Source organism: Dermacentor andersoni, chromosome 6 (assembly GCF_023375885.2).
Source record: "Dermacentor andersoni chromosome 6, qqDerAnde1_hic_scaffold, whole genome shotgun sequence".
NCBI classification, from domain to species: domain Eukaryota; kingdom Metazoa; phylum Arthropoda; class Arachnida; order Ixodida; family Ixodidae; genus Dermacentor; species Dermacentor andersoni.
This window is the reverse complement of record NC_092819.1, coordinates 81,997,043-82,022,839: the sequence shown is the minus strand read 5'-3', so window position 1 is coordinate 82,022,839 and position 25,797 is coordinate 81,997,043. Positions and strand designations below refer to the sequence as shown.

Sequence of the window (25,797 nt, the reverse complement as noted above, 5' to 3'; positions counted from 1 at the left end):
AAGTCTGAATATTATTCAACTCTTAAATTATCATGTCTTGCAATCGCATAAATAGTGGAGTCACGTATCAAACAGGTAGGACCATACGCGTTTAACGGCAAGAACTTTTGTTTATATCAGAGAAGTCATGGACTGGTACTAAGCAAGGAAAGTTTATCAGCTGCTCTTACAGCCATTGAAAGCCACCTAAAAGCTATTTTAGGAGCGACAGGGAGAGATATTTATTACCGTAGAATCTGTATAAACGGAATCGCTTGAACTGAACAGCGTTATGTTTGGTTGGTTTTTAATGACGGCAATTAATAAAATAAATTTGTTAGGTGGAAGCACACTTCTGCCGACCCCGTGCAAAGGGAACCAAAAATGTTGCCGATAATAGAAGGGAGTGGCCAGCGTAAGAGGCATCACCACACGCATCACTGTTATCGCCTTTCTTTCACGAGTTTCCTCGCCAGTTCTCTACGTTATCACCAATGTGGCTTTTGCTGGTTTTTCTCTGTGTCGTGCTTAGCGACACTCTACAGAGGTTGTGGCTTGCAGTGGTTTTGTTGTGTCGGAAATGTGGGTGAGCTGTGACTTGGCTTTGTGTTTCCGATGGCGGTACGTAAACACCACCAGAATGCGCTCAAGCTGGCAGACGAAGACCAAAGCTATTGGTTACTTTGAAAGTGCTCGCTTCACAAAAATGACTTTTTGTCACTAAACGAGTTTTTTTCTTCTTATATTTATGGTTCGCGCCACTACAGCTCTAGACAGCGGCTGCCTGTAAATAGAAACATTGTAAAAAAGGTGATTCCACGAGAGATGAAACATGCAGGTCCGCTTGGTATTTTTCTTTTGTCTGGTTTTTTATGTCATGTAGTAACATTCAGACTACACGGAACCGAAAATTTCATTCCGGAAAAGCATTCCCAGTAAGTCAAAAAATTGTTTGAAGGTGCTGGCGCGAGCGTCCTCCCCATTGCTTACCACAATATTTTCGCAGTCCACGGCCGAATTGAATGCAAACTAAAACGCTGTATCGAAAAACATTTCAGCTCATTTTAATACGATTAACAGTAAACCAGTTCCATCCTTTTTCTATGCAGTCCACAAAAAAAAAGAAACATTTAAATTCCTAACATGGCCTAAACCGGAAAAGTTGTGAAACTTTGATGCGCCTTGGCTGTTTTCCATTTCACACAGAAAGTAAAAAAACATGTGTCAAAGAGAGAGTTCTCTTTGCAACATTTATGCGAAATATTAGCTTCCTTCATGAAACACAAGTGAAGGAAAAAATAGTTAAATAAACAAGTTTTGTTTTCAGAAAACTAATGTTTAAAAAATAAAATAAGGAAACTCCACATCCAATTGTTGAAAAATATATTAATGGAAGTCCGCCCATGTCGGGCAAAATGTTGGTGTGATAATATGTTTTCTCATTTGCTTTATTCACGATATATAACGTGCCAAAGCGGCCATGTTGAGTCTGCTGGCTTCAGTACCTTTTCTGGTTGTTTAGGAAGCTTTGTAATCAGATTTGCTACACGTATTATCTGCTGTTGGGAGTAAACTGTCTTGCCATTTTAAAAAATCATCTTAAGTACTCTTAAGCTCAATATGTCAGTAAATGCAACTCTTGATAAGCAAAATTTTTTACATCGCCCCTCGAGCTTCTGTTTAACGACATTACACTTATCAGTGAAAAGCTCAAAGGTCGGACTTCGAAGAGGAATGTGCAAATCTACAAGCCTGTCAGTTCAAGTGAATGAGACATAAGCCATACGCTGATGATGCGAATAAGGCAGCTCACGTGCATGTTTTCATCCCCTTGGACTCTGTAGTGCCCACCAAATATAAGTAATCAAAGCTGTGTCGCTTGTTATAGCTTGTTACCTCAGAAATGTAACAGATTACATGTATTTTGTTGCTGAAAAAAACAAAACAATTACAGTGAGCTTTAAGAGGATGCGTTAGCTCAGGCCCAACTCCGACGCGGCCTAGTGAAACACATGTAAAACGCAAAAACGTTTTTCTGAGATAACCCCTGAACCGATTTTAATGCAATTTGTTGCATTTGAGAGAGAAAGGTAAATTCTAGTAACTGTTGGAAGCTGAACTTCGATTTAGGCCCTGAATCTTGTCAAAAAGATTTTCAAATATTCAACCGTTTGAAAAAAAAAATAGAACGAAGTTTACAAATTCATAGCTCTGCATAAAGAACCGATATCGCGGTTCTGTAAAGGCCATCCATTAGCTCATTAAAAGCGGACAAATACGATATGTGATTTTACATATTACGTGAATATGTTACGTTGGTTACAAGTGTTCTGCGAAAGCTGTATTTCCATATCACTAAATTTTTGTCGTATTCATGTGGAACATATCAATTTTGTCCGCTTTAGATGTGCTATTAGATGCAATTCACATAATTGCGGTATCATTTTTCATTATTGAGTTACAGAGTAGTTAACTTGATAGTTTCGTTCATTGAAAATTTAAGATTTTTGCCGATTTTTATTAAACATTGACGACCCAACCCAAAAATTCGAAACCAACAGACACTAAATTCTAAGTTGTTCTTTTAAATGTAACAAACCGCGTCAAATTTGGTGCACTGGTTGCCGAGAAAAACGAATTCTCCTTTTACATGTATTTAGATAGGAGCAGTCGAGCTAAAGGTTCCTCTTAACAATGAAAGGAAGTCAATGTTTAATTAAAGGAAACGAAGAAACGCTATTAATTGCAAGTAAATAATTTAATGTAATTCGTTCGATGCAAGTTTGATTCACACACGCGCTACGCGGGGACGACGCTGCGGCGGCTTTGGATCGCGCAGCGTGTCCAGAGGAAAGCGTGAGAGATCAGCCCATGCAGCTGCATACGCGCCTTATTCATGAGGCGGTCCGGAAGTTGCAATGCGGCGTGTCGATACATTGCCTCAATGCTAACCGCATTATGGCCCACATTCATGGTGAAGATGGGTTCTGCCGAATTTCTGCACGGAGCAATGAGTGCCAGTAGATGTGTGACGCGCTTTCGTCTTAAGCGGGATTCGAACGAAGAACCGAATTCCGTGCACGAGGGTGTCGCAGCTTCGCCGCATTGAATTGCACCGCCAGCAGCTTACGGGCCTCGTCCTCGTGTACTGTATGGTTGGCCGGCCCTGAGCCACACGTAATGCTCGTCGGCGGCAATTGATCCGTCGTGCGGATCCAGCTTTAGCAGTCGGCTCGTGCCGGAGGCTATTGTTGTTGTGCAGCATATTTCTGAAGTACGAAGTACACTTGCCAGCAGGCACGTACCCAGGATATATTTTCGGGACGGGGGGGGGGGGGGGGGGGGGGCAGCCCAAGGTAACATTTAAGGAAATGAGGGGGCGGGTACCTTTGGTAGTAGAAATATAAATAACACCCACCATTCACCATAAAGACGCGTAAAGCCGCAAAAGAGACATGAAATAAGGTGTATCGCACAGGTAGGCCTGTGACATACATCCCTCCTCTACTTGGCAAACAGGGAACTACTTGGCAAACAGGGAAAAACGTTTTTATGAGATAACCCCTGCACCGATTTTAATGTAATTTGTTGCATTTGAAAGAGAAAGTTAAGTTTTAGTGACTACCGGAAGCGGAATTTCGATTTAGGGCTTGAATTTTCTTAAAACGATTTTCAAATAGAATCACGAAATACAAAGGGCGCGCAACTTCAATGTGACCAAGTTTGTCGCGGCAATATATATTTGCGGAACAATCACAGTTATTTTGGATCCCTCGTTTACTCCTCTACCAAGTGACAAAACCGACTCGTATTGTTATTCGGGAAGTTGCGCAACGATGCGTGGCCGCCAGTCCAGTACAACCGCGCAGAGCGCGGACGCTGTGGTTCTAAAGGTAGTGCGCCCACCGCGAAAGTTTAGTAAAACACCCACATAAGTAGAGCAGAGAAGTGGCTTTGTCAGGCACTTCGACTGGTAACTGTAGAAGCGTCATTCAAAACACACGGAATTGTTCTCCACTTCCGGCGGCGTTTTCTCTACTTCGTTTTCAAATAGAAAGATGTTGATCCATAAATACTTTCATAATCGACGGTGAAATTTGTTAATTTTTGCTTTTCCTTCCTGTTTGGCTGTTGCGTTGGTTCTCTCTCTTAGTACATCGCTTAATTTCTCAACTCCGTGACTCTTGCTTTCAGTTGAGTTTTGCACGAAAAGTGCTGCACAATTAGGGAAAGAACAGACGAGATAACGGGTGACAGCCATGTTGCTTATGGGTTTGAAGGTTATTGCAGGGTTTGATGATGGACGCTGTTTCGCATTATTTTATTTCCCACCTTATCTAACCCACATCGCGGGTATATGGTTCAGGGGATCTGCCAGCGTCGCCGCGAGCCGTCACTTGAGGAAATAATGAAGCAAAAGGAAAAGATAAACTTAATTGGCGTTTTCTCCGGCCACAACTCGTTCCACGAGCATACAGACGAGCTCACTAAAACCGTATCCCTTTCCTGGTTCCTGAATCAGCCTAAACAAAGAAGGTTGAACTAAGTTGAATTAAACAAAGAAGGTTGAACTAACGAAGCAACAGCGATTCGCGTGACCGTTGCAATAGAGGGTGATCAATTCAAAGCATTTCGAGTTGATCGCGTGGGCACCGAATCTATGAGAAAACTGGCTTTCACACTCCAAGAGATGCCGATAACTACCGCCATCCAAAAGGAATGAAAGAAGGCAACAAAATGTTGACCGCCGAATAGCTGTCAAGTCTTAACACTGCCTTGGCGGCGCTTTAGGAATGTGTGGGAAGTGGTGGCTTGGTAGGGGAGGGGGGGGCTGCCCCCCCTGGGCACGTGCGTGCTTGCCAGCCCAAATATTGACAGATGCGGTCAGGTGATTTGATCGAAATCGCAAGCTGCGTGTGAGGCTTGCTTCCGGGTTATTAGTGCCATCACACGACTTCTTATCTTGGCATATAGACACGTTTGATGATTTCAGAAGTTGGGACTGTAGCCTAGCCAATCAAGACAGAACGAGGGAGAGGGGAGGTATTATATACTGAAGTGGATGACGCGTTGACCAATCATACGTGCAGTGTCCTAATCCTGTGAAAGAGAGCATAAACTCAAATGCTTCGCATTTTCTGCCTATCGTCAAAGCAGCGAGAGAGGCATCTAGCGCGTGGCCAAAGAACCCCAAATTTATGCAACCTTCGTCATTATTTTCAGCAGCCTCCCATGTTCGATCGATATAAAGTTTTTCTGTCACTTTTCATCCTTCGCGCTTGGCACGTAGAGAGGCTACTTTAAAGCGCTGCTCTCTGTACGTATTTCTTCATTTCTTTTTAGAATGTGTTTTTCCCCTACCGGTCCACTGCTTCCTCTACCCCTTATTTATAAATAGCTTTTCAACTTGGTGCGATGAAGAAACCAATTAATAAAATTCATTTTCCTTGTTTTTTTTACACTGATAAATTTTTAGATTATGCTAGCATATACCGGCAAAGTAGACAGAGCTCACCCAGACTAACTCAAATAATAAATTTTTTGCCTAGACATCACTCGGGCTTATACTAAGCTGGGCTCAATAGGACTCGCACTCATCGGCATTTTGCTCAGCGGAACTCTTACTTGAGCTTAGGCTCACCAAAATTCTACTCAGCCAGGCTCAAGCTAATTTAGAGTTCTATTCAGCCGAGGTCACTCGGGCTCAGACTCATCGAGGCCGGACTAAGCTAGGTTCACGTATATTCAGGCGCACCAGCATCAGCCTCAGATGGGCCTGCTTAGACTCAAGCGGTCACGCTCATTTGGGTTTTCTCAAATTCTCTAATTTACGGACTCACTCATACTAATGGAACCATGGGATCTGACTCTATTTAATATCCTGGAATCGCGTAGTTACTTTCTTGAAAAGGACGCACAGGTTTCTGTCTCATGTGAATTACCAGCCAACTAAAGGGATCATTGATACTGGGTGGCGTGGCAGCTGGCTTCAAAGTCACGTTCACACTCGCGTATATTCATAAGCATAGCTGCCCACTCCCACAATACACCTACACGTACTCGTTCACGCTCATAATAACGTCGACTCATTCTCAGCGGCCTTCACTGATAAAATCAGATCAGGGTGCCGAGCCGAACGAGATACCGCTTGTATTCGTGTTCATCGCACGCTGATTTGGTTCCAGTCCTACAAATAAAACAGCGCTTCCCTTACCGTTTAGGCATAGACGACTAAGCTCGCTGTCCACTTGTCCGTATGGCCCTTGCGCAAGTTTTGTAAGGAGGAGGCAAAGGGAGGCATAGACGCATGGGAGGACGCAATCTATATTTCTATAAATGAATGTTCTTTAATGAGTTTGCGCAGCTACAGCAGTAAACAGACAAAGGCAGCCATCTTAGGTAGTGGTGTCGCTAAAATGAGCGTCAAGCGGCGCGGCCCACCTCAATGAACCCGTTTCTGCGCTTCCTCTGTTCCGAGTTTGCTTTTATTGTCATCCATAATGAGAACGCGCAAAAGTACAGAAACTACCCTGCCGAGACGTATAAATGCGTGAATTTAGTTATTTGTAAACGTAAATAGATCACGGTCATAACGGACTCAAAGGCTTTTTTTTATTTTGTTTTCATCAATGGGATATTGTAATATAGGGACATATAGTTGCACACTATACAAAATAGTCTGAACCGTGAATTTAGCATAAGAATGCAGCGGGATCACCATACGGACTTTCGCCTGAAAGGCGAAATATCGATTGCGATAGCAAATTAGTAAATAGCTGTACGAAGTAAGGGTAGTAGCTTTATCGGCCGTATAAATTTGTAAACACTCACTTACTAACTAAATTAACAATGATAGAATGTGTAAGTGCTACTTAACGAAAACATAGAAACAGACACACAGAGCCAGCACTGTCTCGTTGTGTCTGTGTCTTTCTATGTCCTTGTTCAACCACGCTTACACATTTTATCACGATTTCAAATCAACTAGCGTGCCAGCATTTTTTAACTAAATTAACAAGCATGGTATCAGGCGAGCCTATGAACGCATCTCGCTCGATGAGGGCGGAAACTCGTTATCAAAATGCTGGCGTGAGGAATCGCGGTAGCAGTAGCGAGCGAATTGACCTTCTTGCATCTCTCGCTCCAGCGCGAGCGAAAGGCCGAAGCCCAGCGCATACGAAGCTACCGGTAGCGTATTTACTATTGCTAGTAGGTACAGCGGGGCGTGTTGCTTGCGCAGATGACGGACGTTTTCGCGCCTGCACGAGTAACAGCGGGTGCCAGAGAGGAAATGTGGGGACTTTTGCTCCCTGAATATACGACTCTGCCTAGGCACTACGTAGCAGTTTCTTAGCGCGTGTTGTATGCGCTTGTCCCTAGGCGCGCCGGCAGAAGTGGCGGGGCGCGGTAGCGCTGAACTTAGCATCGCAAGTTGGCGGCTAGACATAATTATATTTATTGAATTGTCTTTTGTAGTGATTGAAACAACATGTGATTATTTCGCATTATTTGCGGCGCCTCCAGGACACCAAAGGGCCAACGGGGACATCAAAGCTGGAACCCGGACTGGTCCGTGGGTTGGGGCTCGCCGAGGCCTGCGCGTGCTAGGGGTTTATAAGATCGGCTGTCCGCTATCACGGGCAGCCAATTTTTTATTCGAACACCCCCTGGCACTCTTCAGCCTCCACGGCCCCAAGCCACGCGACACCCTGATTCCAGCTTTGATCTCCCTACTACCCCTTGGGTGCCCTGCAGGCCTGCGCCACCTGCTTTATGACAACCTCAGGTGCTCTCCTGAGGCCTCCGGTAGCGGGTTACATTTGCCCTCCTGGAGCAGTGCTTGTATAGAATGCAATCTATTGCCGCGACGAAAAAAGCAACCCTTGAGTTATGCAACACCAGTCAGGGCCTTGCCCCTTCAGACACAGCGATCACCAAATGGGGCGCCCATGCCCACTGCCTCACCATGCCGGCAGCCAGCGGCGGAGCGTAAACAAACGACCGCACTCCGCAATGCCGGCATGCCTAGGGGATAAACGCATACAACGTACGCTTAAGAAACTTCCTCCGTAGTGCCTAGGCTGACGCATACTAAAGGAGCAAATGCCCTCAGATTTTCTCTCTCGCACCAGCTCTTACTCGCGCCTGCGCAGAAACGTCGAGCGCCGTGAGAAATGCCCACTACCCGCTGTACCTACTAGCAATTCCCAAAACGCCTACCGGCACTACGCGCACTCTACAAACATCACAGATCGCTTTCAATATACGGCATACGGCGTCCGCACGGCCGTGCCGTAAGCAGACGCCGCCGGAGGATGCCCCCATAACCCACCCCTCTCCTTCGCCTAGACCCCATGCCTCGCGCGCGACAGAAGAGGGTGTGCTTTCAGCCCGCCTACTTAGCTCGCCCTCGCGAGAACGAGCGCATTGAGTCGCGTTCGCAGGCTGCTGGAAGTCCGGCTCGCCTCGCTATTCGCGAGGATCGAGCTGGACAACTGACCCTTTCGAAGGTTATCAGTTGCTTGAATAGTTGTAACAAGAGTGTCGGCCATCACATAAACTGCCATAAACGTCGAAGTGCATGCTGTGCGCCCGGTGCAAAACCGTGATAATGACATATGCTAGCGGTCGCACTGACGTCAGCACCGCTACGCTCAAGGCGACAGCGCCGACGGTCATCTTCAAGCACCATGCGCGGTACAGAGAAGGTCAAGCGAGCACTCTCAAAAGGAGCGGTAACTGAACCGATTATTACTCGGCAGTCGGTGACCAGCTTGCTCACTTCTTACGATACTGCCGGAGCTGTAGGGTCTGGCCATGCCTGACCTCATCGTAAGTGTGGAGCTGATAACGAGAAACAGCGCTCGAATGCCACCCATTGCCTTGCTTTCCTCTTCGAAGCTTCCACCACTTTCCTTACGAACCTCCTCCACTGTACTGCGAACAGCGGACACAGCTTTCGCAGGAAAACGAGAAGCGCAGGTGAAGCAGGGACGTGGGTAGAAGCGTCCCGCAGCATCACGCCTAAGTCTAGACTGAGCGGTGGCAACTTGCGTTGCCGGCGCTGTGATACCTATGCGTTACAGGGGCGTACGTAAAACTAGCATGTGTGCGTGTAGGAAGTAAATGTAACAGGTACCTTAAATATGCAGTGTAAATCTGGACGTTGTGCTCTCGACAAAGCAGGAGCTGCGCAGTTCTATACTAAGTATTTTTCTATTTCCTTACGCAATGATTCGGAACATATAACTATTTCACGTTGCTACCAGCGCCATGAATTTAGCGATAACGTTTCAAGATTGACCATAGACCGGCAAAGTAATCAAAATTCCTTCAGACTAACCCACAAGTTGTATTTCTTGCTTAAGGCCCTCACTCAGGGCACAGCTTCCCCGAATTTAAACGCAGCTTTGGCTCTCACAGATTAGGTTTCACCGTAGTTTAAATTGGCCGGGGACTCGCTCAGGCTCAGACTCACCAAGACCATACGCAGCTAGGCCTCACTAAACAGACTTCTTATAAGCCGGGCCTTCTACCCTCATTCGGACTCAAGCTCACCAAAATCTTATTCAGGCGTGCTCTCTTATAGACTCGACTCACGAGTCAGTCTGAGTCATTCGACTCATGAGTGAGTTTTCCGACCTATGCTCCCAAGGCACAGGCACAATGTTTCCTTATATGACATCAGAAGATGTTTTGTGTACGACGCATTTCACTCATTTTCATGGTCTGAGTTATAGTGTGATCGTGATCTCATGATGGTCTTTGTCAGACAGCTGGCCAGCTCCATTTATACGTGAACTCTGAAACTGCCCTTATAAACCCTTGCTGTAAAGACACCATACCACGACCTGCTGCTCCGCTTTGGTCACAGTTTGGCAACAGAGATGGCATAAATGTTATTGAACGCATATTCGCAGTTTAGTGATGATGGAGACATATCATCAAGGACGCAATGTAACCAGTGTTTCAGCTATTCGTTTAAGTTTACATCCTGAAAACAACTGCAACGTCCTGTGAAATAAAGCTGAAGCAATCTTTAGTAGGCTCGTAAACCTTCGGTACGGTTACACGAGTTCGACGTGGTGATGCCTGTGAAGGAACGCAAAAAAAAAAAAAAACGAAACATAGAACGACAGAGCAAGCGAGAGAAAGCAAGGAGAGAAAAGAAAGTCAGCCAGACGAGCCTGCAGTTTGCTGCACTATACCGAAGGTAAGGAACAATTGCGATAGAAAAAGGGAAACAGGACGAGAGTGAACACTGCGTGGACGCGGGATTCTGCACTGGAGGACTATAACGGTCACTTAGGCTGCTGCGCTTCAAGAACAGCACTGTGCGCCAATGGCTTCGTTGCGCCAGCGACAGATGTGGCCACGATCCGAGTATCTTTGGCTCGGGCAATTTCCTCGAGTGCAGCAGGTTTAAAGTTGACGGGAGAGGGAGGCATTGGATGTATAATGCAGTAGTGCTGGAGGCCTGACTCATCTGACACGCGCTCGGGCGCAGGACACGCACACGCTGGACATGACGCGTTTCCAGGAAGCGCTGGCCAACGTGTCAGCGCTGCGGCTGGTCGACCTGGACAAGGAGGAGACCAGGAAGCTGCTCCACGACTGGACAAACTCGGAGCTGCGCTTCGGGCATCGGGCTCTGGAGATGACTGCGCTCAGGGTAAGCGTGCACCTTCGCCAAACTATAGCGGGCGCCGCGGCCTAAAAAGAAGTGATGTCGTGAAATCATGTTATCGAACTAGTAGCGATTCGATGAAAGCCATTCGTGCCTGCGAAGCGGCCAATTGGACTGGTGTCTAAACTAAGAACATGATCTGTAGAACTTCTTTTCACACAGAACTGGACGCGCAGAAAGCCATAATTGCGACGGCGGCCATAGGGACGAAGGCAAATGCATCTTTTTGTTGCCTTTACGCATTATATGCTAAGACACCTATTTAGAGAGAGAGAGAGAAATATATAGAGAGAAAGCATCTATAGAAAGGCAGGGACGGTTTACCAGCGGTAGTTCTGGTATGTTACCACGCACAAGAATAAATGGTAGGGAGACTGCTGCCAAGTGTTAACATGCGACCGTGATTTCTAATAGATTCAAAAAAATTTCTTCAGGACCGTGGCATAACCCCACGCTATTAGCGTATGTACTTTCGCCATACGATGCCTTCTTAATAAAGCCTCGTTGATATAGTGCTTCATTACTGTAGCTATTTAGCGCGCATTATGTTAGGTATTAGCGCTGCTTTTTTTGTCACACTGTTGCTTTCAAGGCGTCATTGTTATGTGTGTAGACCCAAGATATATGTGTGTGGTCACGAGGGGGTGGGTCCAAATGGCGGTAAACGTTAACCTTGGCGCTTTATACACACACACTCATATATATATATGTGTATATATATATATATATATATATATATATATATATATATATATATATATATATATATACATACATAGAGAGAGAGAGAGAGAGAGAGAGAGCTTAAATGGTAAATAGCTGTGAATACGACAAATGCAAAGGATTCTGCGCTTTCCTAGTCATTGCGAGTGACAAATCGGCGTATGCTGCGTGCAGAGGCGTTGAGCACGTCCGAAAGGTCTGCTACCTCTATTTATGCGGAATCATTTTATGCCCCATTACACGCAAGTCCGGCGTTGTCGGCAGCTTGAGCGAATGATGGTACCCCAAATGGCCGACGGCAAGGAGTAAAAACACGTCAGAAAATACTCGGACTGACGCCATATTTCTCAGGGAGGTTTTTATAAGCAAAGTAGATTCATCTGAGCGGGAATCCAGCTCAGGCCTCCGGGGTGCGACACGAGCACGCTTGCCCGTCACCATGGTGGCGCCACGTTTCTTGTTTATAGCTGCATCTAGTGCGTGCGTCTATGCGCACGTCGCGTAGCAGCCATCTGGCTGACTAAACATGCAGCCTAGTGCTTGCGTTGTCGGACACGTGATGGCCCAGCCAATTTTTATGAGGTGACGCCACGTCATTAGTCCTAAAGCTCTAATGTCCACTTCAATGCCACTGAGTGGTCCTTCTAGTTATGAACTCCTCACGAACAAGCGGGAGCGCTGAGGCACTTGGCGCGTTTTCATTTGGCCTCACCGATGCGCGGTTATAACGCTAGCGAGAGCTCGCGTGAACAAAGAACGCGCAAAAAAGAAAAACTTTACTAAAGGGATTAATGCTTTCGCATTTCCACAAGTAAACAGTCTTAATTGTCTCTTCCGAATTTTTCACTTGTATTATATGCTCAACAAAATGCCTGGGTTAAGTAGCACATACTTAAGGCGCGAGGTCACCTGACATGTGGCCCTCACTGCTGATTGTTTTGGACGATGTTTCGTATGCAACACTTCACATTTCTATATTTGTGCTGCTTATGAACAGGCCATGGGAAAAGTAACCGCTATCCGCAACGCCTTACCGCTGGAAAATATTTAGGTGTCCGACTGCTGTAAGCTCTTTAAGGTAGCTGTCATGTGATAGAAACATAGAGAATCGACAGTATCTTTTTCTTGATATCTAGAGAGAGAGAGAGAGAGAGTTGGGGTGGGGGATTGCCTTATGGAACAGTACAAGGAAACCAAGCTTGAGTAGGTGTCATACAGCATCACACAAACTTCAGTAACTGTCAGTAGTGAGAATCCGCTGGAAAATGTATTCTAAGTTCCGTTAACCCGCCGTGGTTGCTCAGTGGCTGTGGTGTTAAGCTGCTGAGCACGAGGTCGCGGGATCGAATCCCTGCCACGGCGGCCGCATTTCGATGGGGGCGAAATGCGAAAACACCCGTGTACATAGATTTAGGTGCACGTTAAAGAGCCCCAGGTGGTCGAAATTTCCGGAGTCCTCCACTAGGGCGTGCCTCATAATCAGAAAGTGGTTTTGGCACGTAAAACCCCATAATATTTAATTTTTAAGTTCTGTTAGTTAGGAGGCCACTCTGCCTGAGTAAGAGCTCGCCGGTTTGTATCATGCTTGTCCAACTCCCTACGCCTAGTGTTTAACAGCGTACGCACCACTAGAAAAGGCTGGTGTTTATTGCTAGACCACACATTTATTTTACGTGGTTGTGGCAGAGAGCACCGTTGTAATCCGTAAACAAGATTACTCATCGAGGCAGACATTATATTGCGTAAATATTTGAAATGCATATCTGACTGATTGCATATCTGATTGGAATTTACGAGTTGTAGCCGGTGAAATTACAAGAAATGTTCACTTCAGAGAAGTTCGACGATGGCACCGGTTTAGTGATTTGCGCCGTCAAACTTGCGGCAAGACAGCGCTGTTGTTCCACGTAATTTTCGAAAAGAAAGCACCTTTCAAGCACTGAAGCACAGAAATAACTGGACCACCAATGTATTTCGTTGCCCGCTCTCGTAATAAATGATTTGAAACTAATGTCATCCTCAAAATTGATTGGTGCAGTTTCGCAAATTGCAGTCGGCGCCGTAAAGTACTTAGTTAAATCAATTAGCCACAACTTGTCTTTAATGAAAGATTCATTTCATTTATTCATGTATATAATACGCACTGCTTTGAGTAATTTGGCTTAAGGACTCAGATTGTGCTAGATTTTCGTACCGATATTTAGAAATTTGACATATCGTACAGGAAATAAATAAGTAACAAACGCGCCCGAAATATCCGTCACAGTCGTTGCACGCATTTAAGGACAAATTAGCCTAAAAAAGATTATGCAGATCGAACGCACATCTTTCACTCAATGTGAAGCAAATATATGTGTACCATTGAATCGAAGTCTAGGACATTGCGCCACCAGGAACGCAACTAAGTTTGTTTTTCGTAGGTTTAAGCCTTTCCGCAAACACCAGCAGCCCCAGGCGGGAAAGTCCGAGTGGGTCCGGAAAAAAAAAAAAAAAGACAGAGCTTTCCTTCAAAAGAACACGGCGATGGGCATCTGACATGCTAAGAGCTTTATGTCAACACCAACGCCAGCTTGGGTTTTTGCAGTCAAACTGACAGCCTGCTGTCGGATACTAAGAGCTTTATGTCAACATCAGCCCAGCTTGGTTTTTTTATAGTGAAACTAACTAACAGCCTGATGTCGGTTGCACTGTGTGTTCGCAGACAGAGCTGGCTCTGCTGTTCGACGCGATGTCGCTGTTCGCCCGAGCGCTTCACGACATGGAACACGTGGAGAACTTCGAGCTCAAGTCGTTCTCCTGCGAGGCGCCTTCCAACTGGACCAACGGGGAGGCTCTCCTGCAGCGCATGAAAACGGTGCGAGACGTTTTGGGCAACGCCTTTCTTCCTCGCCTACGTTCATTCCTAGCGTACTAGAAATGTGGCGTCTCATGAGGTCCTTACCTAAGTCATCGAGTGAGTGTTTGCGCTGAAATCTGTGACATCCATAGTTAAATGTACTAAATCTTGATTTGACGATTTCTTTTATTTAGCAAAGTGCGTACGATTTAGCAAAACACATTCAAGAGCCGAAATGACTGAAACCCTCAAAGTAACGACGTGAACTCTACGTTCCGCCCGACCTAATGAAATTTCAGGGGAGAGAAAGGAGGAAGGAAATAAGTGGAAAAAATTCGGCATGGCAGGTCGCATATTTCAGGTTATCAATGACATTGACACGTTAAGAATGTTTGGCGTTCCTGTAAGGGACCACAAGACGCTCTCAATAGGTTTGCTGTCTAAGTGCCTACGCAGGCAATTATCTGTTTTCTTTTTCCTTTTTGAAGCTGTCATCTGCATAGGTTTCTTTAGGTGTGTTTGATTGAACGACAATCGTGACTTTGTTAACTCTAGCTTCAATTATATCTAGAAAAAGAAAATAAATTCTGCTCAAACAGTAACTACCTGCGACTTACTAAAGAAATGTCAATTTTCCTCACTCCATGTCCCCTTGAAGGCAGTATTGTAGAGCAATTTTAATGTTGCTGTTTTCGTCATCTACCTATATGTTTTGCCTGCGAGCGGAATGGCTCTTGTGATCCAGAACAAGGCCTAGCAGCCGGCGAATACACACTAAGTGACTCGCCTTTGATCACACAAAGCAATAAACACAACCCCGCGTCTTTCGGAAGGAACCCGCAATGCCCACTCCTTTGAAGTTGCCCCTTAATGGGGTCCTTGGCACGCAGCGAGGCAGACTAGAACACTCAGTCGGTGAGCACGCTCATGCGGAACGATGAACTGGACATGCCAAGAGTCGTTCAACTGACAATCAGTTTATATGATTTGGCCACTGTCATAGAAGAGCGCTCAATCGTAACTAACACCGGATATTGAATGCGGAGGCGCTCATTTAACGCTGCTTTTTTCGCCTTTCCTGTGGACTTCTTCCGTTTCGTTCTACACAGAACTAGGTTCAGAGATTACCCTCGCGAAATATTCTCAAGGTTATCTTACTCATTTTTCTGCTTAACACAACAGGAAATACAAGACGTGACATATTGTGAGGCTCAAAGCCTTTTTTTTTTAATGTGCCAAAATTGACTTAGCGTTCTCTTTTGGTCCTCAGCAAACTTTATTGTTTTTAGCAGGGAGTGGGGGGGGGGGGGGAGGGGGTTAGTGAGATAGGTTGTTAGTAGCGGGATGGTTTTCTGGTGTCATACGTGTTGCGCAAATAATAAGCATATGAAAAGATGGCTGTGTGGATGGATGGGAAAATTTTACTGGCAGTACTGACGTACGCGATTATCGCGCAGAAGGCCGCTCTCACGTTGGGACGGGCAGGCTGAGCCTGGCGCTAGAGTGCCACAGCCTGTATCTTATCCTGTTGAAAGTAAGCTTTATTGATTTTATTTCACCGTGAACTTAATACGTCTAAACGAAATGGTTAGAAACACTAGTCTTTCCAGAATTCAATTTAACTGATCGAGAATACTCCTGCATTCTAAGATAGGCTCAGACTCCGATTCAAAGGTGCGATAACTTCAAACCGGACAATGAACTTGTCACTTGAATGCAAGTACCCAAGAAGAGGATTTGCACTTGTTCGCCTTTGTATTTTGACAATCACAGCGAAATTCCTGTAGCGAATGCAGAAGTTGAGATGTGTAGTCGTGCTTTAGCATAACCATCGTGTGTTTTCCCATCAGAATATTGCAGAGCGCTAAATCCTCGGCAGCTCTACCTCTGCACGTAGAATTCCATAAGCGTTAATGGTAAGAGCCGCGGCAACTTAGACATCCATGCTATAGGACAAAGTTGTAAATATATATAAGAAGGGCATGCAGGTGTCCCAGCTAACTTTAACCAAGCTGTTCATCGAAAGAAAAAGGACTGAGGAAACGCGGTATAACATACAATTATAAGACCTCCGGCCTTCGGTCATATGACTTCTGGCAACCGAAAGTCATTGGCCTTAAAATCGTGCCTAGCACCATGTTTTTTCAATTCTTTTTTATTGAGCAACTTGGCTAAAGTTAGCTGGGCCACCCTACCCGACTTCAATCTAAGTATAAGGACTCATGAAGTGCCTTTTAGTTCCTGCCTCAACAGAGAGATACAGTTTTCTGGTGTGTGCGTGTGAAAACTTTTATTGTAATGAGGTCGGGAGGCTCGACTTCTCAGGCCAAGGCGGGCCGCTCCCACGTTGGCACTGTCAGGCCAAGCCTTTCAGCGACATCATGGGCCCTCTGGACTGCCCTTAGTTGGTCCTGAAACAATGGGCTTTGAATCCTTTTCTCCCACTGTGTCCATTCTTCAACGAGGTTGGGGAGAGTCGCGGAACACCCCGCCAGCATATGTCTCATTCCAATGGTGCCATTACAATCATTGCAGTTCATCTTATTCTCCCTCTCTGGATATGTTTTATTAATGGTGTACGGTGTGGGATATGTACCCGTTTGCAATAACCGCAGTGAGACTGCCTGAGCCCTGTTCAGTTTTGAAGGTGGCAATGGGAATTGTCTGCGTCCTAAATAGTAATGTTTGGTAACGTCATTGTATATTATTAAATGATCTCTAGCTTCCCTGGCTTGATGGTGAACGGCTCGGATTCCACTTCAGCCTCTATTGGGCTCCTTGATGTATTCAGTTTTCTGGTGATGCTTGCTCAAAATTGCTAACCATAGTCATCTCCTGTAGACGATTGCAATTTGCTTTGAGGATGGTGCGCGAGCAAACAAAGTAATGAGGATGCATAAATCTTGTCATACGTGTTCGGATTAAGCGTTATGCTGGCCCTATTTATTATCCCATCAATTACGCTACCGGCACCTAATCGCCATGAATACATGGTAGCAGGAAGCCGCATCTAATGATTAGTTCATGGGTGTCTTTTGCTAAGCAAAAGAATATGTGGTCATGCTTGTATTGTTCACGGCCCATTTACTACGCTGTACCACTACCAGCATCACCAAAGCAACTTCCCTCCGCCGTCTTCGTATAGAACACTCACTGGAGATGGAAGGGTAATTACGGTTAAAGCGCGCAATTAAACGCAGTGGCATATTCAAGGTCTTTTATCGACCCCAGGTGGTCGAAATTTCTGGAGTCCCCCACTATGGCGTGCCTCATAATCAGAAAGTGGTTTCGGCACGAAAAACCCCATAAAAACCACAGGAAAATGCTGGAGCATTCCTAACAAAAAAGATCATCAATATTCTTGCCCATAATTGCAACAGGAAAGATCGGGTTAATTGAGGAACGTTTTCCAAGTATACACAACACTAAAAACTATTCTTATCGCAGTGTTCCTGCATATTTAACACTTTTGTCTGGTGAAATTATATAACACAACTAAAGTGAGTGGGATGCCTTGCACTTCTCATTAAGGTAACACCTTGTGCTCTAGGAATTTCTTCACACGATTTTCCTCACTCCTAGCCCGACATTGCAATTTCTTATTTGGTCCGGCCCCACCACATGCTTCTGAGATTTATTGCAATTTCATAGGATACCGCTTCCATGCGATTGCTTAGAAATGGACAGAAAGACCTGACCAAGGGTCAAATCCTCTTCCCGCCAGCGAAGATCGATCGCACTAGCCTAAAGCCTTGGAAGAAAGCGAAAGGACGGTGGACAGCTGTTCCATCTTCATCAAGAGGGATGCTGTCTCCAGGGAAGAGATTGCCGTCTAGACCAAAAGAACTTCCGCTTTCTTCACACACGTGTCTGCGCTGCAGTTCATACGGGACCTCTACAGGACATTTTGCCTTCATCTCCTCGGACAAAGCTAGCCAGAGACATCGGCCGAGGTGCTTTTGTCTGTTTGGCACACATATTTTCCTCGTCTGCAATTCTTTCCCGGGATTGCGTACGCGCTACAGCAGTTTTCCATTGGGCACTCTTCGTCGTGTCATTACCGCGCTTTGCTTCGGGCAGGCACTCACACTCCCATCCGCACCGAGACCAGTCAGCTCAAGCGTTCTTATTCCTGTAAACAAAAGCTACAAACAGCGCGACACAGGACGCAGCAAGAGAAACACCTGCCAGCCCAAATGAACACGCTGCTCATATTCAGGCGCAGTAAATTTAGTCATTAAGCAGCAGCAGTTTTCGTTTCTGAAACAACGGCTTTAATTACATTCATATTTGTTTATTAGAAATACTGCAGAGGGCTCCTCAGGCCTATGCAAAAGAGGGCACACAAGGGACAGATTACTCTTATGAAAGATATAAAGGCATAGGGTATCTATTGCCATAGAAACAAACAAATTTTCAGTAAATGCACATGAGCTTTAACAAATTTAAACGTTGCATATGAAGGTGTTAATAAATACGAATACAGCAAGGTTATGTTTGCAAATTGGTGAGACAACACATGAACTGTCACGTAGTGGTCATCCGCAGTCAGCGAACACGAAGAAAAAGCTATTTCTACTTCGGTTATATTGCACAAGGGACTCAACCGGTACTACAGCTCCACCGCCACGTTGGAAAGACGTTCCTGGAAAGAAGTATTGAACACGCATGCATTCACTGCTAAGTGCGTAGGACGTATAGACTGCAGGTTTAAACGAGGACATTTGGACGCGGGCAGGACAGAAAGAAATTGACTTTCACTTGTTGGTGACATTCAGTGGCATTCAGCAGCAGTCAGTGGCTCCGAAATAATTAGCAGCCTTTTTCATAATCGCTCCATTCATAATTTTTTTCCGCCTCACTTTTGTCATCATCCTGATTGCCATTATGTTCCCATTTATCTCTATGAATTGCGGGGACGAAGGCCTCTCAGGTACCCTTGCCTTGTTTTGGGCAATCGCTTGGTTAGCCCGCAAAATTTCTATGATGTTTCCGCTGTGCTGTCGTACTCGCACAGGTCTCCTCCTATAAGTCGTCATACTTTTGTCACAAGGATACACCACTGGTTACTGACTCGAGTTTTCTTTTTCTGGTCGCGTTATAACCATCATTATTTCCATCTGCTTGCCCCTCATGAAACTGCCTAGGTAAAATTATGTGAGGCAGATGCGATTGCTGAGTATGGTCGGAGCTTGAGCTTGTTGTTGCAGAAAATTATGAAATGTCCTCTGCGTTCCATAATACTTTTTCCTGATGGAAAGATTTCTTGCATTGGCTTTGTCCGATGAGTACCTATTGTATCGCGAAACCTACAAATCATAGAGTCTTTATAAAAAAAGTGCTTTTTCATAGGCAATGCATTTATTTATTTATTTATTTATTTATTTATTTATTTATTTATTTATTTATTTATTTATTAGCAGTATTTTTTATGTATCAGGTGCGACAAATATGTGCATGCTGAAGGTGTCACCTGGCTGGATGGCGAGCTACAAGTTCGGAAACATAGCTCGCGACCCTTCTGTAGCAATTTCTGTGAGGTGCTAAAGTGCGATGTAGGTCAAGCGTCGCTAATGCGCCGCCACTGTTATCACCACCTTCCCGTTTCGGAACTGGCTCCCCCCCTTGCACCTCTGCTGTATTCGGATGACCTTGGCTGCCTGCTCGACGCGCTATAAGGAATGTCTTCCTTTTTTTTTTCAAAAAATAACTTGACCATTTGCACGAAGAAAATATACGTCTCCGCCATGACAACGCACAAAGAAATTCTCGCAAAGTGGACACTGTCGCTTCCCTTCGTCAAGAACTTCAGTAGTTAATGCGTGGAGCTAGCAGAGTGCCCCATGAACTAACACTGCTTGCTCCTTCTGCTGGCAAGCTGGTGCCATTCACATACAAACCTTCCCTGCAAAGACCGCAAGCAGTGCCGACGTACTCCCTACCGTGACCGCTCCCTATCAGGGTTGTGCCAACAGGAATGCCACTGAGACGACAAAAAGGAGAAGTGTTGCTTCAATCGGTGCTTCTAGTGAGTCGTCATTAGCTGTTGCCCAATGACCCAAGTATCCCAGAGGATTTATTGTGCCGCAGCTTTCCCCTGAAACTACCCCTACACATGTGATTGATCACTTTGTCAATGTTTACCCTGTCTCCTCGATGCCTCAAAACAAAGCATGACTACTATTCTTCATTCCACGAAGCTATTTTAGAGGAGCTTTTACATATCTTGACGACCCATCATGCAGCCAATGCATTACCTTTTCAAGGCGTTTCATGGTGAGCTTCAGTATGATAAGCTTCACGCTACTTTGGTGACCAATGTTAGGCAAATTTTCGATGTTGCCGAAATGCGAAAACGCCCTTGTACTTACATTTAGGCGCACGTTAAAGAACCCCAGGTGGCCCAAATTCCCGGGTTCCCGCACTACGGCGTGCGTGCCTCATTCATTTATTATTATACCTGCATGTACAATTTGTACGCCCACCTGCTATGGCCTCGCAAAGAGACTGGCAGTATTGAAAATAAATAAATAAATAATCAGGTTGTGGTTTCGGCACGTAAACCCCTATAATTTAATTTTTTATAGGCAAATTGTGTAACTTGGGCGTCTTTTAACAGAACGCTGGCGGTCTTTGTACCAAGGTGCCTGAACTATTTCCAAATTGTTGTTTTCTATTTCCTAATTGTTGTTTGCTAATTGTTGTTGTCTCTTGTTTCCGTATTTTTTGTGACAACAGAAACTTGGGTGCGTATCGACATCTTGTCATCTGACCTGCTCCCGCTTAACTACGGCGTATTTTGCGGTAACTAAGATGCATGAAGAGTCAACGAAAAATGGGGCGGTGCCCGAATTACTGTTGACAGCTCCCTTAAATGGTAGCCGCTCATACACTGCGCACCAATCGTTATGGATACAAATAAGTCTGGCGCGTTGTCAAGAGCTAATCATTGCATCTTTTTACAGTACTTCCGAACTTCAGTCCTGATGTTTGAAGAGATCATCACATCTATCGAACGTGTTGTAACCACGCTATCGAAGCACCAACTGCCTATTGTTGGTGACTTTGACACATCTGGTATTCAGTGGAGCAACCACACCTATTGCCGCTATAATACTTTCACAACAAACAAATACAGCTTTTTGTTAGATTTCCCTGCTTTAACTCCATAAAGTAATGCATTTTAGCTTTTGTGCCGGTCAAATCCGCTTAACGTCCGTACATCTGACAAAAAAAAAAAAATGTCAGCATCACCCACTGACATTTCTCTTCCTCGTCCTGGCAAGTTTCACTCCCCCCCCCTTTAAATTCCCGTGTCCTTGTCGTCCTTACATCATAACTGTTCACATGGGGTCAATAAATTTCGTTGCTTTTCTGTCAAATCTGGTGGCTATGTTTTCAAAATTTTCTCTGCGCTTGATTGGTCTCCTATGACTAGCATGTACCAGTCCATCGGTTTACTGAGATGATTCTGGATGCTTTGTATGACTACGCACCCCTGCACAAGCCAAAACGATGTGAATTTCCCCATTGGTCATTTCTGGGATTTAGAACTGTTATAAAACGTTAACAGCATGCTCACAGAAAAGCCAAAATACTTGAGCCCAACAAATGAATAGAATCCCGCCTCATGCGGTGCTTCTGTAATAACTTGTGTAAGCGGGATCAGCAGTGTTACATTGAGTCATTGGACAAAAGCGCCTCTAACTGGCCAGCGGACGTTTGGAGACACTCTCCTATGCGCTCCAGCAAACGTGGGAACCGTATCCATCTGTTCGGCGCCTGCGCTAAAGAAGTGCAAGCAGTCGCATATTTTTTCGCTGTTCATTTTTCCTCTCTATAAACGTCCACCAGACAGCACTGTCCACCAGACACGCTCTTGTGCTTATACTTCCAGCTCCGGCGCTCTTTGACGAAAATCATATCAACGAATACTTCTGGTGTATGGGGTCATTATTTGCCCTGCAACCCAAATGGCATCACAGCGGCCACTATAAAAGTCTATGGTAGCCTTTTTGCACCTACTCTGACATAAATTTTCAATAGCTCTTTGAATAATTGCTTTACCGCCTACTTAGAAAACCGCTCATGTTTTTTTGGTCATTAGGTCGGCCTCGAAACGGATGTAGCAAACTGCGGGCCGATTCCTTTTCTTTCTGCAATTTTCGAGCTTTTTGAATAAGCTATCCGCAGTGTATTGCTGTTCCGTGTCAAAATAGCCTCGTTCCAAATCAACATGGATTTATTTCTGGCCGCTCAATGATCACCAATGACGTTAGTTTTATGATGCAGGTTTTCACGCCTATCACGCAAAGGGGGTCAATTGATGCTTTGTACCGCGACTTAAGCAACGCTTTTGGCGAAGTCAGTCATCTGTCACTGTTCGAGAAGTTTGCGCAATAGGGTGTTGAAGGTGCTGTTGTAGCTATACTACGCAGCTATCGCCTCGATAGGTCCTGCTTCGTGAGTGTCAATGATCAATCTTGTTTTGTTTTTTAAGGTATCTAGTGCTGATGCACAAAGGCTGCGTTTTAGGTCCGCTTCTATTCTAACTTTTCTTCAACGATATTTCCTCAGCAATTCAGAAGTTTTCGTTTCTTTTTTCCGCTGATGACATTAAAATACTTAAGGCGATACAGAGCACCGAAAACTGCCGCACTCTGCATTCAAACTTATGCTTATTCTCTAAATGATGCCAGTGAAACGAGTTCGCTCAATATTCGTAGAAAATGTGAATTTTATCATACTCGCATAAAATTCATATTATCGCCTTGCTTTATTCTGTTGATCACGCAGTGTTGACCAGGGCAGCTTCCCCGCCCATACTAAGCGCGTAGCATCACTAGGGCTCTGCGCGCCCAGTAATCTCTGCAGACTTACAAGATATTTCTGTAGCTCACTTCCTTTCGTGAACTGTTTCATCCACCTGTCTCCCATTACTTGGCCGTTCCTGAGTGGTGTGGATTAGCACAAGCAAATTAAATAGGATTGCTCGCCAGCGTTTGCAGAAAACATTAATAAGTGTTACTGGGTGTCTCTGCAAAGAATTTAAAGAAATCTTAAAGGTCATGTATGGTAGATAGCACAATTAAGATCCTTGAGCTGGATTGCCCAGAAGGCGGGCAATATTTCCATAAGAAATCTAAAGGCATAATTGACTAATTAGCAGACATCCACTAATTGCGTTTTTTTTTTCTAATTACTTGCAGCACTTATCGCAATTTACGAACTTTAGCCTGGGACTTCGCAAGGTGGATCCAACTGGAACGAGGCCTCAGGATGAAACTAGATTCAAGATATTATTTCAGAATTTTGCGAAGAAATACAATGCTTATCTAGGTTTTTTGTGCTTCAATTCGTAAAACGGCGTTTTATTAAAAAGAGTAAGTGGAACGACAGTACATTTATACAGCAACTTTGCTGGCTCATATTTCGGTAATGATGTTATCTAGAGAATTATATTCAAGTGGATTTTTTTTTGGCAGTCTCACGAGCTAATATTGTAAAATACAATACTGACCTAATATTATTAGTTCAAAAGTTATTTAGTGAATTTCCGGTGATTAGTACATTATGCATTTCAATTTGCCGGCCAACTAATATCCACATCTTCGAGTCCACCAGCTCAAAAACTGGAATTCTGATATCGCAACATGCAATTTTTTTTTCAAATTACGTAAGGTCTTCGCAGAAACATCTGATATACGCATCGTTTTCTGACCGCGCGCATCAAGAACATTTCTAGTCTGAATAAATATCCTACACTTCCGTCACTGAGCTGCAGACGCACGGACACCGATGTCTTCATTTTGTACATCATCATCATCATCACCATCATCATCATCATCATCATCAGCTTGGTTACGCCCACTGCAGGGCAAAGGCCTCTCCCATACTTCTCCAACAACCCCGGTCATGTAATAATTGCGGCCATGCCGTCCCTGCAAACTTCTTAATCTCATCCGCCCACCTAACTTTCTGCCGCCCCCTGCTACGCTTCCCTTCCCTTGGGATCCAGTCCGTAACCCTTAATGACCATCGGTTATCTTCCCTCCTCATTACATGTCCTGCCCATGCCCATTTCGTTTTCTTGATTTCAACTAAGATGTCATTAACTCGCGTTTGTTCCCTCCCCCAGTCTGCTCTTTTCTTATCCCTTAACGTTACACCTATCATTCTTCTTTCCATAGCTCGTTGCGTCATCCTCAATTTGAGTAGAACCGTTTTCGTAAGCCTCCAGGTTTCTGCCCCGTAGGTGAGTACTGGTAAGACACAGCTATTATACACTTTTCTCTTGAGGGATAATGGCAACCTGCTGTTCATGATCTGAGAATGCCTGCCAAACGCACCCCAGCCCATTCTTATTCTTCTGATTATTTCCGTCTCATGATCCGGATCCGCCGTCACTACCTGCCCTAAGTAGGTGTATTCCCTTACGACTTCCAGTGCCTCGCTGCCTATTGTAAATTGCTGTTCTCTTCCGAGACTGTAAAACATTACTTTAGTTTTCTGCAGATTATTTTTAGACCCACTCTTCTGCTTTGCCTCTCCAGGTCAGTGAGCATGCATTGCAATTGGTCCCCTGAGTTACTAAGCAAGGCAATATCATCAGCGAATCGCAAGTTACTAAGGTATTCTACATTAATTTTTATCCCCAATTCTTCCCAATCCAGGTCTCTGAATACCTCCTGTAAACACGCTGTGAATAGCATTGGAGAGATCTTATCTCCCTGTCTGACGCCTTTCTTTATTGGGATTTTGTTGCTTTCTTTATGGAGGACTACGGTGGCTGTGGAGCCGCTATAGATATCTTTCAGTATTTTTACATACGGCTCGTCTACACCCTGATTCCGTAATGCCTCCATGACTGCTGAGGTTTCGACAGAATCAAACGCTTTCTCATAATCAATGAAAGCTATATATAGGGGTTGGTTATATTCCGCACACTTCTCTGTCACCTGATTGATAGTGTGAATATGATCTATTGTTGAGTAGCCTTTACGGAATCCTGCCTGGTCCTTTGCTTGACAGAAGTCTAAGGTGTTCCTGATTCTATTTGCGATTACCTTAGTAAATATTTTGTAGGCAACGGACAGTAAGCTGATCGGTCTATAATTTTTCAAGTCTTTGGCGTCCCCTTTCTTATGGATTAGGATTATGTTAGCGTTCTTCCAAGATTCCGGTACGCTCGACGTCATGAGGCATTGCGTATACAGGGTGGCCAGTTTCTCTAGAACAATCTGCCCACCATCCTTCAACAAATCTGCTGTTACCTGATCCTCCCCAGCTGCCTTCCCCCTTTGCATATCTCCCAAGGCTTTCTTTACTTCTTCCGGCGTTACCTTTGGGACTTCGAATTCCTCTAGACTATTTTCTCCTCCATTCTCTTCCAACAATCATTAAATTATTACTTATTCTAATCTAGTGGATTCTGTTTCCCTGCGGGATCCACAGAAGGCAACTAGGGAACATAGGCACTTACACGTTCCTGCCTCGTTCAGCAGACACTCACCTCTACTCACAAAGTAAGATCTCTACAGCTGTCATTTTCCACAGTTGGTATCTTTGAAAA

At 44.8% G+C, this 25,797-nt stretch overlaps 1 protein-coding gene across 1 annotated transcript in view; it reads left to right on the top strand.

Moving 5' to 3' along the window:
- The window catches only part of LOC126522463 (glutamate receptor ionotropic, kainate 2-like), a 364,802-nt gene that overhangs the window by 184,545 nt on the left and 154,460 nt on the right, over nucleotides 1–25,797 (top strand). Inside the window, exons 6-7 of the mRNA XM_072288773.1 lie at nucleotides 10,487–10,651; nucleotides 14,091–14,243. Coding sequence (XP_072144874.1) covers nucleotides 10,487–10,651; nucleotides 14,091–14,243 — 318 coding nt within the window. The remainder of the gene's footprint in view (nucleotides 1–10,486; nucleotides 10,652–14,090; nucleotides 14,244–25,797) is intronic.